Source organism: Cottoperca gobio, unplaced genomic scaffold (assembly GCF_900634415.1).
Source record: "Cottoperca gobio unplaced genomic scaffold, fCotGob3.1 fCotGob3_52arrow_ctg1, whole genome shotgun sequence".
NCBI lineage: Eukaryota > Metazoa > Chordata > Actinopteri > Perciformes > Bovichtidae > Cottoperca > Cottoperca gobio.
Genome location: NW_021167053.1, coordinates 14,850 through 30,000, shown reverse-complemented (window position 1 = coordinate 30,000; position 15,151 = coordinate 14,850). Strand labels below are relative to the sequence as shown.

General features: G+C 42.4%; 1 protein-coding gene across 1 annotated transcript; it reads right to left on the bottom strand.

Annotated features, from left to right (window-relative positions):
• Positions 1-13,248: 13,248 nt before the first annotated feature.
• Positions 13,249-14,303, bottom strand: LOC115006155 (haloacid dehalogenase-like hydrolase domain-containing 5; the record flags this gene model as incomplete). Its single annotated transcript, XM_029428231.1, has 4 exons — positions 13,249-13,512; positions 13,592-13,769; positions 13,863-14,039; positions 14,129-14,303. Coding segments are annotated over 4 exons (728 nt in total), but the record flags the coding sequence as incomplete, so codon positions are not given.
• Positions 14,304-15,151: the final 848 nt, after the last annotated feature.

Here is a 15,151-nt window from a genome sequence, read left to right as displayed (position 1 = left end):
AATCAATTTGTTAAATCATAAACATATTTTAAATAACTAATCTTACACTGAAAGTGTGTCCCACAACATGCGTGCAACCCTGTTACCAAAACCTTTTTAGCTTGGCAGAGGAAGTGAAAAAACATGTGTCACATGACACAGAGGAAAGGACATCAGCAAGTTATGTGCTACCACCATGGGTAGACCAAAGGCAAGTCCTCTCTTTTATTTTTTGATATATTTCCAATCTTTTCACTCTTGATGGACACAAACACAACGCTGTTACTCGCATTATGAGACTAAAACACATTAATTTCAAATACATCTTTCTTTAGTTAAATATCTAAGTGTATCCATTCCTTGACAGTAGCATTACATTGGGCAGCTAGCATTAATTCCTGAGGTAAAAGCAAAAATTAGCATTGATTTGCAACCCTGTTATTATAATTAGAGTAACAGGGTTGACATTCAGTAATAGGGTTAGGGTTAGTTGCATTTCCTTCAGTTTAATCTATTATTTATAGTAAAATGTCAGTGTGTCCACATAATCCTCTTTTATCAGAACATTTTAATAACTTCTGAAGTCCTGTTACTGGACTACAAGCCAGCAGGCAAAATATCCTACGCTCGATGTTTATCTGAAAGTGCTGTGACTAAATTTAAGGAAGTGATTCCATCAGCACTTAATTCAATACCAGGACTCAATATCAATATAACAGAGGACTCCAATGCTAACTTTAGTCCCTCCCAAATTAATCATCTTGTTGATAGCGCTGCAGCCTCACTGCGAATAACACTCGACTCTGTCGCTCCTCTAAAGAAGAAGATCATAAAACAGAAAAAGAAAGCTCCATGGCTTAATTTACAAATCTGCAAACTAAAACAAAAGTCGAGAAATCTTGAAAGTAAATGGCGTTCCACTAAATTGGAAGAATCTCGTTTAGTCTGGTTAGATCATCTTAAAACGTATAAGAAGGCTCTCCGTAATGCCAGAGCAGCTTATTACTCTTCATTAACAGAAGAACATAAGAACAACCCCAGGTTTCTGTTCAGCACTGAGGCTGACAGAGAGCCACAGCTCTACAGAGCCTTCTGTTCCTATATCTCTCAGTAGTGACGACTTCATGAGCTTCTTTAACCATAACATTATAATTATTAGAGACTAAATTAATCTCCTCCTGCCCTCAATCAGTAACGACTTAACTTCAACCTCCAGAACCTTAAAAACATCTGTAACTCCTGAAATATATCTAGACTGTTTTACTCCAATCAACCTTAACCAACTAACTTCAACAATCTCATCGTCTAAGCATCAACCTGTCTTTTAGACCCGATTCCAACTAAACTGTTTAAAGAAGTTTTACCCTTAATTGACACCTCGTTATTAAATATGATCAACCTGTCTCTATTATCTGGCTACGTACCAATCCTTTAAAGTAGCTGTAATAAAACCACTTCTTAAAAAGCCTAGTCTTGATCCAGAGGTTTTAGCCAACTATAGGCCGATATCTAACCTTCCCTTTCTCGCTAAGATCCTTGAGAAAGCAGTCGCAAAACAGTTGTGTGACTTTTTATATAATAATAGTTTATTTGAGGTTTTTCAATCTGGATTTAGAGTTCATCATAGCACAGAGACGGCACTGGTGAAAGTTACCAATGACCTTCTAATGGCATCAGACAAAGGACTTGTCTCTGTTCTTGTCTTGTTAGACCTCAGTGCTGCTTTCCACACTGTTGATCAGGACATTCTACTACAGAGACTGGAACATTGTGTTGGCATAAAAGGAACCGCACTAAGCTGGTTCAAGTCCTATTTATCTGAGCGATCTCAATTTGTACGTGTTAACGATAAATCCTCCATGACAGCCAAAGTCAGTCTTGGAGTTCCGCAGGGTTCTGTACTTGGACCGATTCTATTCACCTTATATATGCTTCCTTTGGGCAATATTATAAGGAACCACTCTATAAACTTTCATTGTTATGCGGATGATACCCAATTACATCTATCAATTAAACCAGATGAAACCAATCAATTGGCTAAACTTCAAGCCTTAAGGACATAAAAACTCTGATGTCCTGCAACTTTTTGATGTTAAACAGACAAAACTGAAGTTATTATACCTAAACGCCTCCGAAACGCATTTTCTAATGACATAGAAGCTCTGGATGGCATTAATTTGGCCTCCAGCACCACTGTAAGGAATCTTGGCATCATCTTTGATCAAGATTTGTCGTTTAACTCCCATATAAAACAAATCTCAAGGACTGCCTTCTTTCATCTACTTAACATTGCAAAAATAAGACATATCCTGTCTCAAAATGATGCAGAAAAACTAGTCCATGCATTTGTTACTTCAAGGCTGGATGACTGCAACTCATTGTTATCAGGTTGTCCCAAAAACCAACTAGAGCATTACGCTCCCAGACTGCAGGGTTACTAGTTCCTAGAGTCTCTAAGAGTACAATGGGAGCCAGAGCCTTCAGCTATCAAGCTCCTCTCCAGTGGAACCATCTTCCAGTTTGTGTTCGGGAGGCAGACACCCTCTCCACATTTAAGAGTAGGCTAAAGACTTTCCTTTTTGATAAAGCTTATAGTTAGGGCTGGCTCAGGTTTGCCCTGGATCAGCCCCTAGTGCTGTGCTGCTATAGACTTAGACTGCCGGGGGACACCTCCCTGCTCTCTTCCTTCTCTTCCTCTCTCCTCCCCTCCCTCTCTTCTTCTCCCTCTCTATCTGTATGCATTTATGTAAATGTATGTTACTAACTCATCATCCGGGGTATCATCCCCAGAGTTTCTGTCTCTCATGTGGCAGGTTGCCACTGATAAAGTTTACGTCAGGATCATGAATCGTGACAGCGCCTGCTGCCCTGGTCCTGCTGGACACCGGGAAGCCTTTTTGACATTTACCTGGATTCATCCAAACTTTCTCTTTTTTTTCAACACAACATATTTTCTGTCAAATGTTGTATTTGTACTATGTTGTTTATCCTGTACACACGACATCTATTGCACGTCTGTCCATCCTGGGAGAGGGATCCCTCCTCAGTTGCTCTCCCTGAGGTTTCTTCCATTTTTCCCCCTTTAATTGTGGGGTTTCTTTTAGGAAGTTTTTCCTTCTGCGATGCGAGGGTCTAAGGACAGAGGGTCTAAGGACAGAGGGTCTAAGGATAGAGGGTGGCGTAACCTGTACAGTCTGTAAAGCACACTGAGACAAATGTATAATTTGTGATATTGGGCTATACAAATAAATTTGATTTTGATTTGATTTTGTATAATTTAGCATAATATAATGTTTTAAATGTATTACTGTATTTTCCATCTATCCATGGTCTACCTCTTATCCGGGGTCGGGTCGCGGGGGCAGCAGCTTCAGTAGGGAACCCCAAACCCCTTCTCCGGGCCACATCAGCCAGCTCCGACTGGGGGATCCTGAAGTGTTTCCAGTGAGGAGATATAATCTCTCTACCGAGTCCTGGGTCTTCCCCGGGGTCTCCTCCCAGCTGGACGTGCCTGCAACACCTCCCTAGGGAGGCGCACTACCAACCACCTCAACTGGCTCCTTTCAACGTAAAGGAGCAGCGGCTCTACTCCGAGTCTCTCACGGATGGCTGAGCTTCTCACCCTATCTCTAAGGGAGACGCCACCCGTCTGAGAAAACACATTTTGGCCGCTTGTACCCATGATCTCGTACTTTCGGTCATAACCCAGCCTTTATGACCACAGGTGAGGGTAGGAACGAAGATCGATGGCCCCTGCTTAACCTGTCTTGTGCCAGTCACTGTGTTGTAAAGGGTGGAAAAAGTAGAAGAACTCGGAGCTTGAATGTCGAATCAAAACAGCAATCCTCTGGTGCAATCGATATATTTATTAACGTGATAAGTCAAACATAGAAAATATTCTCAGCTGAGGACACAATTTGCATCGCCGTTTCCACAGACTGAACGCTCAAAGAACCCCAGTTTACTGTCTGACGGCTCCGCTCAAGTGTGTACAAAGAGTCGTAAAACATGTGGCTACATAGAAGGAGTAGGCGTTGACCTTCTCCTCATTGGTCCCAGTTTGGCGCCAACACGCTCCTCCGTCAGCAGTCAGGAAGTGATGGTTTGTTGACCTGTTCTCTTAAAGGGGAAGTGCCCCTATTATGTTTGTAATACACTCAGTGCAGAAAATACATAATTGCGCCGAAACATATTCGTAGTGTAGCAATATATATTGATTGAGGTAGACAAATACATATGATAGTCTTTCCAATGTGGATTAATACAATTAGGATTCATTTACCTCACAGTTGTATATCTTTAAGGTGTCAGTAGAGCTGATGACAGTATCCAGTCAGATCTGGAGCACCTGGGCGCAGCGCTCCTCAGGGCATAAAACGCCCGCGATGCTCTCTCTCTCTCCCTGTCTAAGCCAGGAAACCCCGTTGTTTTGCTATGTCTTTTGTTTCATGATTTACTGCACAACACCTTACACAAGTAGAATACAGCCGCCGCCAGTGTTCGTCTGCGTTACAGCCGCCGCCAGTGTTCGTCTGCGTTGAAGCAGCAAAGACTGCTGTCAATTATTACGAGAAAGAACGGACAACAATCGATCATCAAGGATACTTGTGAAGCGATGTGTTGTGTGGGGATGTGGGGACGTCTCCAGCTTTCTGTGGCCAAAAGATGATAAAATGTCGCGTTTATGGACAAGACAAGTGCGTCGATGAAACCGATGATTTGTGCACTTTGAGAGATCGTGTTTCGAACAAACTGCTCGCCAAGGAAATGAGATTCAAAAAGAATTTAAAACTGAACGCAGATGCTGTGCCTACAATACTGCCGAGACCCCAGCCAGCACAAGCCAGCACAAGCCAGCACGCCGACTCAAACACGTCCGCCGGTGCAGAGTCCTCCACCAGAGAGACGACGAAATGCATTCGCCAAAAGGGAGAGAGCGAAGGTAAGCCGTGCTACTTGTTTACTGTATTTATTGTTTCAAGCATAAAGCCATCATCGCTCTAGACCTACTGTATACAACGAGTTTACACCAGGCCCTAGCTGATATCTGTGTTATTGTTTGTAGTATTAATAACTTTAGCTAATTACACTTCATTAGCTTAATTAAGTATAGATTCAATGTTTATAACAGGCTTCCCCATTTTCTTCTGTAGTTTGAGTAAAAGCGTGAGTCTATTTAACGTTTAACAATCACCCTATTATTACAGAGGTGTTGAAACATTGGTGAATGAAGCCACTGACAGAACTGAGGACACCTGTATGATCAGCGACCATCTATTGAACATCCACACTGGGGAGGAAGCTGTGTGTAAGTATACAGACTGTACGTCATCTGTACATTACAGTACAGCAGTACCAGTAGACCTGCACATGACGTGTTAAACATACAATCACCACATGCATGTACATAATTCATATATTTGTTTCATTTGATATCATTTCTCTCTCAATCAATTCAACCACATCTTTTATTATGAATGTTATTAGATATGTTCTTTACGCAGACATGTATAAACATGCAATACAATTTCAAGCTGGTTTGAAAGATTTATTAGTAAAGTTGTGTTTTGTACATTTCAGACATGTCAGAAAGAAAGTGCTGTGCAGACGGATCCCCCTCCACGGACACACCACAAGTCCATGCAGACGACCACGTGTCAGGTCAGCTGGACTGCAAGTTCCAATCTAAGTTGGTTGTTCCAAAGGTCAGCATCATAATATATATATAAGAAAATATATATATAAAAAAAAATATATATATATATATATATAGAAATATATATATATATAAAAAAATATATATAAATATATTAAAAAAATATATATATAAAAAATATATTAAAAAAAATATATATATATATATATATAAAAAATATATATATATATATATATATAACTTTGCTTCACATTTTTGCTTCACAGCAAAAACATAACAATTAGTACAGAATAAGAGCATTTACAGAACAATAATCACAGTGTAGATGTAAATGAGTCTGAAGTACCATTATAACAATAGCAGAATTAAAATATAATATAGCAGAATTAAAATGGTATAATAGCTGAATTAAAATAGCAGATAACGCGTTATGGTTATGTCAATGGTAATCACTTCCACCTTATTTATCTATGTATTCTGTGACTGTGCCAGAGTGACCATTCGACTCCCCATAAATACAAAGTTTCTGAGCTCTACACATCACACAAGTAACTTCCTCATTACGTGGCTCATCACCTGCTCGTTGTCTGTCCCTCTTCACATACCTGTGGTAGGCTGTCTGCAACACCCAAACATCCAGACACTTTGATTTGAATCCTGGGTGATCTGTTCTGCAGGTTGTGTTTGCACCATGTCCCTCATATTCATTGAGATCCTCCATGACATCCTTTTCTTGGCAGCAGCTCTTCAATTGCTTCCATAATTGTACAGTTTTCACATGTACACCGAAATGTACAAAGGAAGAGTGGTAAGGACATGTACACAATATGCAATATCCAGAAAAGGGCCAATATTAACGTCATCTTCATGTCATACTATTTATATGCCTGTGTTTGATGACAGGCTCGTAAACACTACAGGTGAGACGCTCAGTATACAGACTATACTTTATAAACCAGCACTGACCTCCGGTCTGTTTGTTAGCTAATAGCTAATGCTTTATATACAGCTCGTAATATATGACGTTTGACATCAGATACAACGATAGAACCTCAACCGCAGAAACTTCGAGAGAGAATCAAGTTATCAAGCTTTACAGCCGTCGATGTGTCCAAGTAGAGAAGTAATTGAATATTTAGGGATCGAGCAATTTGCGGACAACTAGTCGGGTTCATAACAATTCAAGGAAACCAAGCTATCAACTCGATATAGGATAGCTTGTGATCTAATTACGATCGAGGATAAGGTTACGTTTTATTATGATGTATTTACTATATATTGAGAAGTTCTGTGAACTATAGTCAAATGTATATACCTGTCTGTGTTCTGATGTCGCACAGGATCTCCGCCAAATCCAGATTCACCGTCACCATCATCCGCATGTTCGCTCCCGTCTGTGTCTCCATCTTGAATACTGTGTCTCGCGCTGCTCTGTTTCCACCACGTTAAACTCGCCCGCATGATCTAAATCCACGACACCGGCATCCTCTTCAATAAACTCCTCTTCTTGAAGGTGCAACGAGTCTATTGACGACTCACTGTCACTCGATTCTGTCGAAATATCCGAGCCAGAGTCCGACATCACCACATCTGCCGTGCTGCCGTGGTGTCTGTGTATTCAACTGGTGGACTGTGTTCTACTTGTGACGTCAGAACACGGCGTCGGGTGTTTCCGGTAGCGGCAGTGTAAACATCGGTGGTCGACATACTAAATCATGATTTATTAAATACTGCGATCATTGTCCTCTCTGGGAACCATCACCTTATCGTGGTGGAGAGGTTTGTGTGTCCCTATGAACCTGAGAGCTGTGTTGTCTGGAGCCTAGTGCTCCTGGTAGGGTCTTCCAAGGCAAATTGGTCTCAGGTGAGGGGCCAGACTAAGAATGGTTCAAAAACGACTTCATGAAAGAAAGGGAAAGGAAAGGAGAGACCCTGCCCGGAGGAAGCCCGGGGCCCCCGTCTGGTGCCTCCCATCCATCCATCCTGTGGGCCCACCACTCATGGGAAAAACCGCTGGGGTCGGGTGCGCTGTCACACGGGTGCGCTGTCACACGGGTGGCAGTGATGGTCAGGGACCTCGACGGACCAGACCCGGGCAGCAGAGGCTGGCTCTGGGGACGTGGAACGTCACCTCTCTGTGTGGGAAGGAGCCGGAACTAGTGCGGGAGGTGGATCGCTACCAGTTGGATCTGGTGGGGCTTACCTCCACGCACAGTCTTGGCTCTGGAACCGTACTCCTGGATAGGGGTTGGACTCTATTCTTCTCCGGAGTTGCCCAAGGTGTGAGGCGTCGGGCCGGGGTGGGGATACTCACTAGCCCCCGGCTGAGCGCCGCTACATTGGAGTTTATCCCGGTGGACGAGAGGGTCGCCTCCCTATGCCTTCGGGTTATGGGGGGGAAAACTCTGACTGTTGTTTGTGCCTATGCCCCAAACCGCAGTTCTGAGTATTCGGCCTTCTTGGAGACCCTGAATGGAGCCCTGCAGGGGGCTCCAGTAGGGGACTCCGTAGTCTTGCTGGGAGACTTCAACGCACACGTGGGAAACGATGGAGACACCTGGAGAGGCGTGATTGGGAGGAAGGGCCTCCCTGATCTAAACCCGAACGGTCGTTTGTTGTTGGACTTCTGTGCTAGTCATGGAATGGCCATAACAAACACCATGTTCGAACATAAGGATGCTCATAAGTGCACGTGGTACCAGAGCACCCTAGGCCAAAGGTCAATGATCGATTTCGTAATCGTATCATCTGATCTGAGGCCGCATGTTTTGGACACTCGGGTGAAGAGAGGGGCGGAGCTGTCGACTGATCACCATCTGGTGGTGAGTTGGATCAAGGGGTGGGGGAAGACTCTGGACAGACCTGGTAAACCCAAACGGGTAGTGCGGGTGAACTGGGAACGTCTGGAGGAAGCCCCCTGTCCTGGGGATCTTTAACTCACACCTCCGGCGGAGCTTTTCAGCCATCCCTGTGGAGGTTGGGGACATTGAACCTCTATTGCTGAAGCTGCGGTGATGAGCTGTGGTCTCAAGATCTTAGGTGCCTCAAGGGGCGGTAACCCTCGAACACCGTGGTGGACCCTGGTGGTCAGGGAAGCCGTCCTACTGAAGAAGGAGTCCTTCCGGGTTATGTTATCCGGGAGGACTCCGGAAACAGTTGCAGGGTATCGAAGGACTAGAAGGGCAGCAGCTTCTGCCGTGTGAGAGGCCCACCGGGTGATACTGTGGGAGGTGCTGCGGAAGTATGGGGTGAGGGGGTCACTTTTGAGGGCCATCCAATCCCTGTACGCCCAAAGCGAGAGTTGTGTCCGGATACTTGGCAGTAAGTCGGACTCGTTTCTCATGAATGTTGGCCTCCATCAGGGCTGCGCTTTATCACCAATCCTGTTCGTGATTTTCATGGATAGGATATCGAGGCGTAGTCGTGGAGGAGAGGGGTTGCAGTTCGGTGACCTGAGGATCTCATCGCTGCTCTTTGCAGATGATGTGGTCCTTATGGCATCATAGGTCTGTGACCTTCAACAGTCACTGGATCGGTTCGTAGCAGAGTGTGCAGCGGTTGGGATGAGGATCAGCACCTCCAAATCTGAGGCCATGGCTCTCAGCAGGAAACCGGTGGATTGCCTACTCCGGTTTGGGAATGAGCCATTACCCCAAGTGATGGAGTTCAAGTACCTCGGGGTCTTGTTCGCGAGTGAGGGGACAATGGAGCGAGAGATTGGCCGGAGAATCGGAGCAGCGGGGGCGGTATTACAGTCACTTTACCGCACCGTTGTGACGAAAAGAGAGCTGAGCTAGAAGGCAAAGCTCTCAATATACCGGTCGATCTTCGTTCCTACCCTCACCTATGGTCATGAAGGCTGGGTCATGACCGAAAGAACGAGATCACGGATACAAGCGGCCGAAATGGGTTTTCTCAGACGGGTGGCTGGCGTCTCCCTTAGAGATAGGGTGAGAAGCTCAGCCATCCGTGAGAGACTCGGAGTAGAGCCGCTGCTCCTTTACGTTGAAAGGAGCCAGTTGAGGTGGTTCGGGCATCTAGTAAGGATGCCACCTGGGCGCCTCCCTAGGGAGGTGTTCCAGGCACGTCCAGCTGGGAGGAGACCCCGGGGAAGACCCAGGACTCGGTGGAAAGATTATATTTCCTCACTGGCCTGGGAACGCCTCAGGATCCCCCAGTCGGAGCAGAGGATGTGGCCCGGAGAAGGGAAGATTGGGGTTCCTTACTGGAGCTGCTGCCCCCGTGACCCGATCCCGGATAAGCGGTAGACGATGGATGGATGGATGGATGGATGCGATCATTGTGTCATAAATAACACATCATTTTACAACATTTGTCTTTATTCTGGAATAAAAAGTGAAGTTCTTTGTTTTTATACTGAAGCTATTCTTTATTAAAGTTGATGTTTTATACAGAAGGTATTTTTTTCATTAAAGTTTGTGTTTTTTACCAAAGGTACTTTTTATGACTAAAATAAAAACAAGGGCACTAAGAATGTATTCTTGCTGAATTTGTACACCACTGGTTGCCTTATATTTACTGGATATTATACACACCATAAAGGGTGTGTAAAGGGGGAATTGTGAAGTAAATTACTCCTGATTGTATTAATCCACACTTGAAAGACTATCATAAGTATTTGTCTACCTCAATCAATATGTATTTCTGCACTATTAATGTATTATAAGCACAATATTGAAGGTAAACACAGTAGAAACACTTCCCCTTTAAGAGAACAGGTCAACTACCATCACTTCCTGACTCTGCTGACGGAGGAGCGTGATGGCGCCAACGGGGACCAATGAGGAGGTCAACGCCTACTCCATGTATTAGATGAGATGTTTACAACCCTTTGTTCACTGCTCGCGGACCTGTCAGACAGCAACCTGAGTGTATTTTAGAGACTCAGTCTGTGGAAACGGTGATGCGATTAGTGTTCTCAGCTGAGAAGTATTTTCCATGTTTGACACGTTAATAAATATATCGATTTAACTAGAAGATTGCTGTTTTGATTCGACATTCAAGCTCCGAGTTCTTCATCTTTTTCCTTAACACTACCTCAGTGACTTCCATGTGTTATATTTGTCCAGTGTATATTAGATTATATCCAGTTTGTTGTTGTGTTGACATATTTTTTATGTATCATTGATACTCTTCCTGTTAATCCTTCATTGGAAAATATATATAGAAAATTATCAAACAACATTTCTGTGGTCCTGAGTATTTATTTGTCACATTTATGTCATGATTTACAACCAAAAGTAATGTAGCCATTCAACCCTGTTACTTTACGCAACCCTGTTACTCTAATTTCAACACTGTTACTATATCATTTAAAATATTAAAATAACCATAAATAATTTTCTCAGCTCACAAAAGTTTAAACTAATGTCCTTTTAATAGCTTGATTAATTATATACATAATATATTTGAGCAAATATTTCAAATTAAATACTGAAATTGGTAAAAAGAAACGTGACAATTGCAAATTTGGGCAAGATCGATTTAAAAAGCTACTTAAAATTAATATTAAACCAGTTTCATCCAAAATTACATATATATTTAATATAAATGTGACTTTCTTTACTAAATACTAAAGAGTTTTATTGAAGAATGTTTTTAAAAATAACTTTTTCTGCTTAATGAGTATGTGTCACAGTGTTGCACAAAACATGGCGCACAACAAATAAAACATCGAATACAAAGTGTACATTTGATGCCTTTGCTGGCCAAATCACTTTTTTTGATGGTTTATTATCTGTTTTTCCTAAATACATAACAAAAAAGAATAAAATGAAAGGTTCATTTTTTAAAAGTGTTGATGTCTAAATTGTCCTCCAATTCTGCAATGACCCTTATACTAAATCAAATAAAATCTATTTATAAAGCCCAATATCACAAATTATACATTTGTCTCAGTGTTTACAGACTGTACAGGTTGCGACACTCTCTGTCCTTAGACCCTCACATCGCACACGGAAAAACTTCCTAAAAGAAACCCCAGAATTAAAGGGGGAAAAATGGAAGAAACCTCAGGGAGAGCAACTGAGAAGGCAAACCTGAGCCAGCCCTAACTATAAGCTTTATCAAAAAGGAAAGTCTTTAGCCTGCTCTTAAATGTGGAGAGGGTGTCTGCCTCCCGAACACAAACTGGAAGCTGGTTCCAGTAGTACTATTATATATAATATATATATATATATATATTATATATATAGTACTAGTAATATATACATCTTATTATATTAATTCTTCTTTTCTTCTCAAGTTATTTCTGTCTTTTTGCTCAGGGGCTCAATAAAGGTTTCGCTTTTTTGTTTGCACCTGATCTTATTAGTTTATATTTTTAGGAAAGAAATAAACTCATTGCTTCCAGAATATTGTTCTTCTGTAATAACGTTTTCACAACATCAAATAAAATTAACAAAATACATTAATACAAAAGTAACTTTATTCTCAACCTTTAACATCTTCCTACTAGGACAAGATGTCGTGTGACAAAGTTTAAATATTGTTTTATAAATATTTTGATTTCTTTTTGTCTCTTATGAAGATTTTCAAAAATGTTTTACGTCTTCATTTCCTTCAGAGATATTATTTTTAATATTATTATGGGAAACCTTCACTAATTTGAATTTACAAATCAAAGAATTTGGGTTAGGGTTAGGGTTACATAATATAACATTTACTTTCTTTCATTATATGAAGTTCCAGATTAGCAGGTCTATTTATTCATTATTAATAATTATTATTCATACTTAAATATTCCTTTAGTATGAATATATGTATACGAAGGTGTAATATAAAGAGTATATATGTGTGCGACGTGTTTGTTTAGTTGGTTTTATTATGAATTAAAGAATAAGTTTTTATTTAAAGTAAAAATATAAAGTATGAAAGTATTCCGATGTTTACAATCAACAGATTACACAATATTACACAGAAGTTAGATGTGTTATATTATATTATTAGAACAAAGATGAGTGGGATTATTAGTTTATTAAAAGTTAAAGTCAGAGATGTGAATTTTATAAAGACAGACCGTCACAGGTCGGGTGTTGGGACGGTGTCTCACGTCATGCGTGCATAGTGAAAACACAAACTGTGAAAGAGTTAAAGGTGTGAGACTAAAACACGGACACAAACGCTGTTTATCCTCTATTTTACTCTAAATGGGTTAGATTATAAATTACCAAATGAACATCATGTGATGAAGAAGAGTTGAAACTACAGATTGAGACATAAACTCATCAGGAAAATGTCACTGAGGTAATAAATCAAGAGAGAAGAAGAAACATTTTCTCATAGACTTCTATACAACCAGAAGAGTCTCCTGCTGGATGTTACAGAGGAGTCTCCTGCTGGATGTTACAGAGGAGTCTCCTCCTGCTGGATGTTACAGAGGAGTCTCCTCCTGCTGGATGTTACAGAGGAGTCTCATCCTGCTGGATGTTACAGAGGAGTCTCCTCCTGATGGATGTTACAGAGGAGTCTCCTCCTGCTGGATGTTACAGAGGAGTCTCCTCCTGCTGGATGTTACAGAGGAGTCTCCTGCTGGATGTTACAGAGGAGTCTCCTCCTGCTGGATGTTACAGAGGAGTCTCCTGCTGGATGTTACAGAGGAGTCTCCTGCTGCTGGATGTTACAGAGGAGTCTCCTGCTGCTAGGCTGTAGAGGACCATCTAGAGGTCAGAAGTGATGGTGCTCTCCTGCTGCAGCAGCAGGTCGACGGCGGCCTCCACGTCCTCCACCAAGTGATGCGGCTCCATCAGGTCTCGCTCCAGCTCCAGGTCTCTGTGACTGTGAAACACCGTCTCTGTGACCACGCTGCTCCGGTCGCTAGGCAACGGGGAGCGAGGGTTGTAGACGCCTGTGCACACCTGTGGAGCAGGAAGAGCAGCTCTGTGTTAAAGACAGACATTATTATTCTAACTAATAAAGGAGCCCAGAGTTACCCACCAATATGGAGCGACACTGAGCTGCAGCACAAACCAGCTCCACCTCTGGTGCCGCCATCGTCACATGACTCCCCGTTCCCTGGGCAACAAGCTTGGTGGTGGTCGTCATGGCAGCCTGCTGCTGACTCAGGTAGCGGTTGTACAGGTTAGCACCATAGATATCCGTCATCAGATTGTCGCTAGGCAACAAGAAGAAGGTGTGGTTACCTGACTGTGTAGACGGTATTATGGGGGGTTTAGTTATCCGACGGTATTATGGAGCGTTTAGTTACCCGACGGCGTAGATTGTAGAGATCTTGTGGTTTCGGTTCTGCAGTCTCAGCAGCTGCTCGGCGTACTGGTAGGTCAGTAGGTCAGGTTTTCCCAGCAGCGCCTCGTACTGAAGCTCCCGCCCCGTCAGCTTCCTGTAGACAGACTCCAGACACAGCAGGAACATCCCGTGACCGAACCTACGGCAACACGTCAGGGTCAAACCAGATCAACTATAAACCATCCTCCTGCCTGGAGGTTAAACTGACTTCCTGTGGGGTGTTGTTACCGTGGAGACGGCGCCTCGGCCATCCACATCAGATCCATGTTACAGGCGAGCACAGGCAGCTGGGCCGGCAGCTGAGCGTCGTACACACGGCCTGGACTCCCATTGGTCAGGAGCACGTCCATCAGCAGCTGCAGGTTAGTCTCCCATCTGATTGGCTCTCCGAACAGGAGGATTGCTAAGGCAACACAGGAAGTCAGTGAGAAAAAGTCAACAAAATAAGAGCCGGGAAACATAAAATGATCTTCTGTTCATTTCATTTTTACCCTAAACCTCTTTTATGTTTTTAAAATAAATTGTATTTGATTGTGTTTCTTTTATATCGTGTCAAAATATCTTTTCAGGTCTCATGACAATAAAAAAGAAGTCTGTTCCATGTATTAACCTTTATTTACACTTGGTGAGGGTTAGGGTTAGTCACACAAACATAAGAATATGAATTAAATAAATAAATATAAAACGCAGAATATTAAAATAAACAAACAGTGTGTTGTTGTGTAGTTACCTTCTATTTTGGGAATAGTCTGCAGAGGAGACGACTGAAACACAGAAATGAATTAATTAATGTTAAAATGCTGAGCTGAAACCAACGTCTTCAAAGAGACACTAACGTCCTTAAAGAGACAATAACGTCTTCAAAGAGACACCAACGTCTTCAAAGAGACACCAACGTCTTCAAAGAGAAAACAACGTCTACAAAGAGACACCAACGTCTACAAAGAGACACCAACGTCTTCAAAGAGACACTAACGTCCTTAAAGAGACAATAACGTCCTCAAAGAGACACTAACGTCCTCAAAGAGACAATAACGTCTTCAAAGAGACACCAACGTCTACAAAGAGACACCAACGTCTTCAAAGAGACAATAACGTCTTCAAAGAGACACCAACGTCTTCAAAGAGACAATAACGTCTTCAAAGAGACACCAATGTCTTCAAAGAGACACCAACGTCTTCAAAGAGACAATAACGTCTTCAAAGAGACACCAACGTCTTCAAAGAGACAATAACGTCTTCAAAGAGACA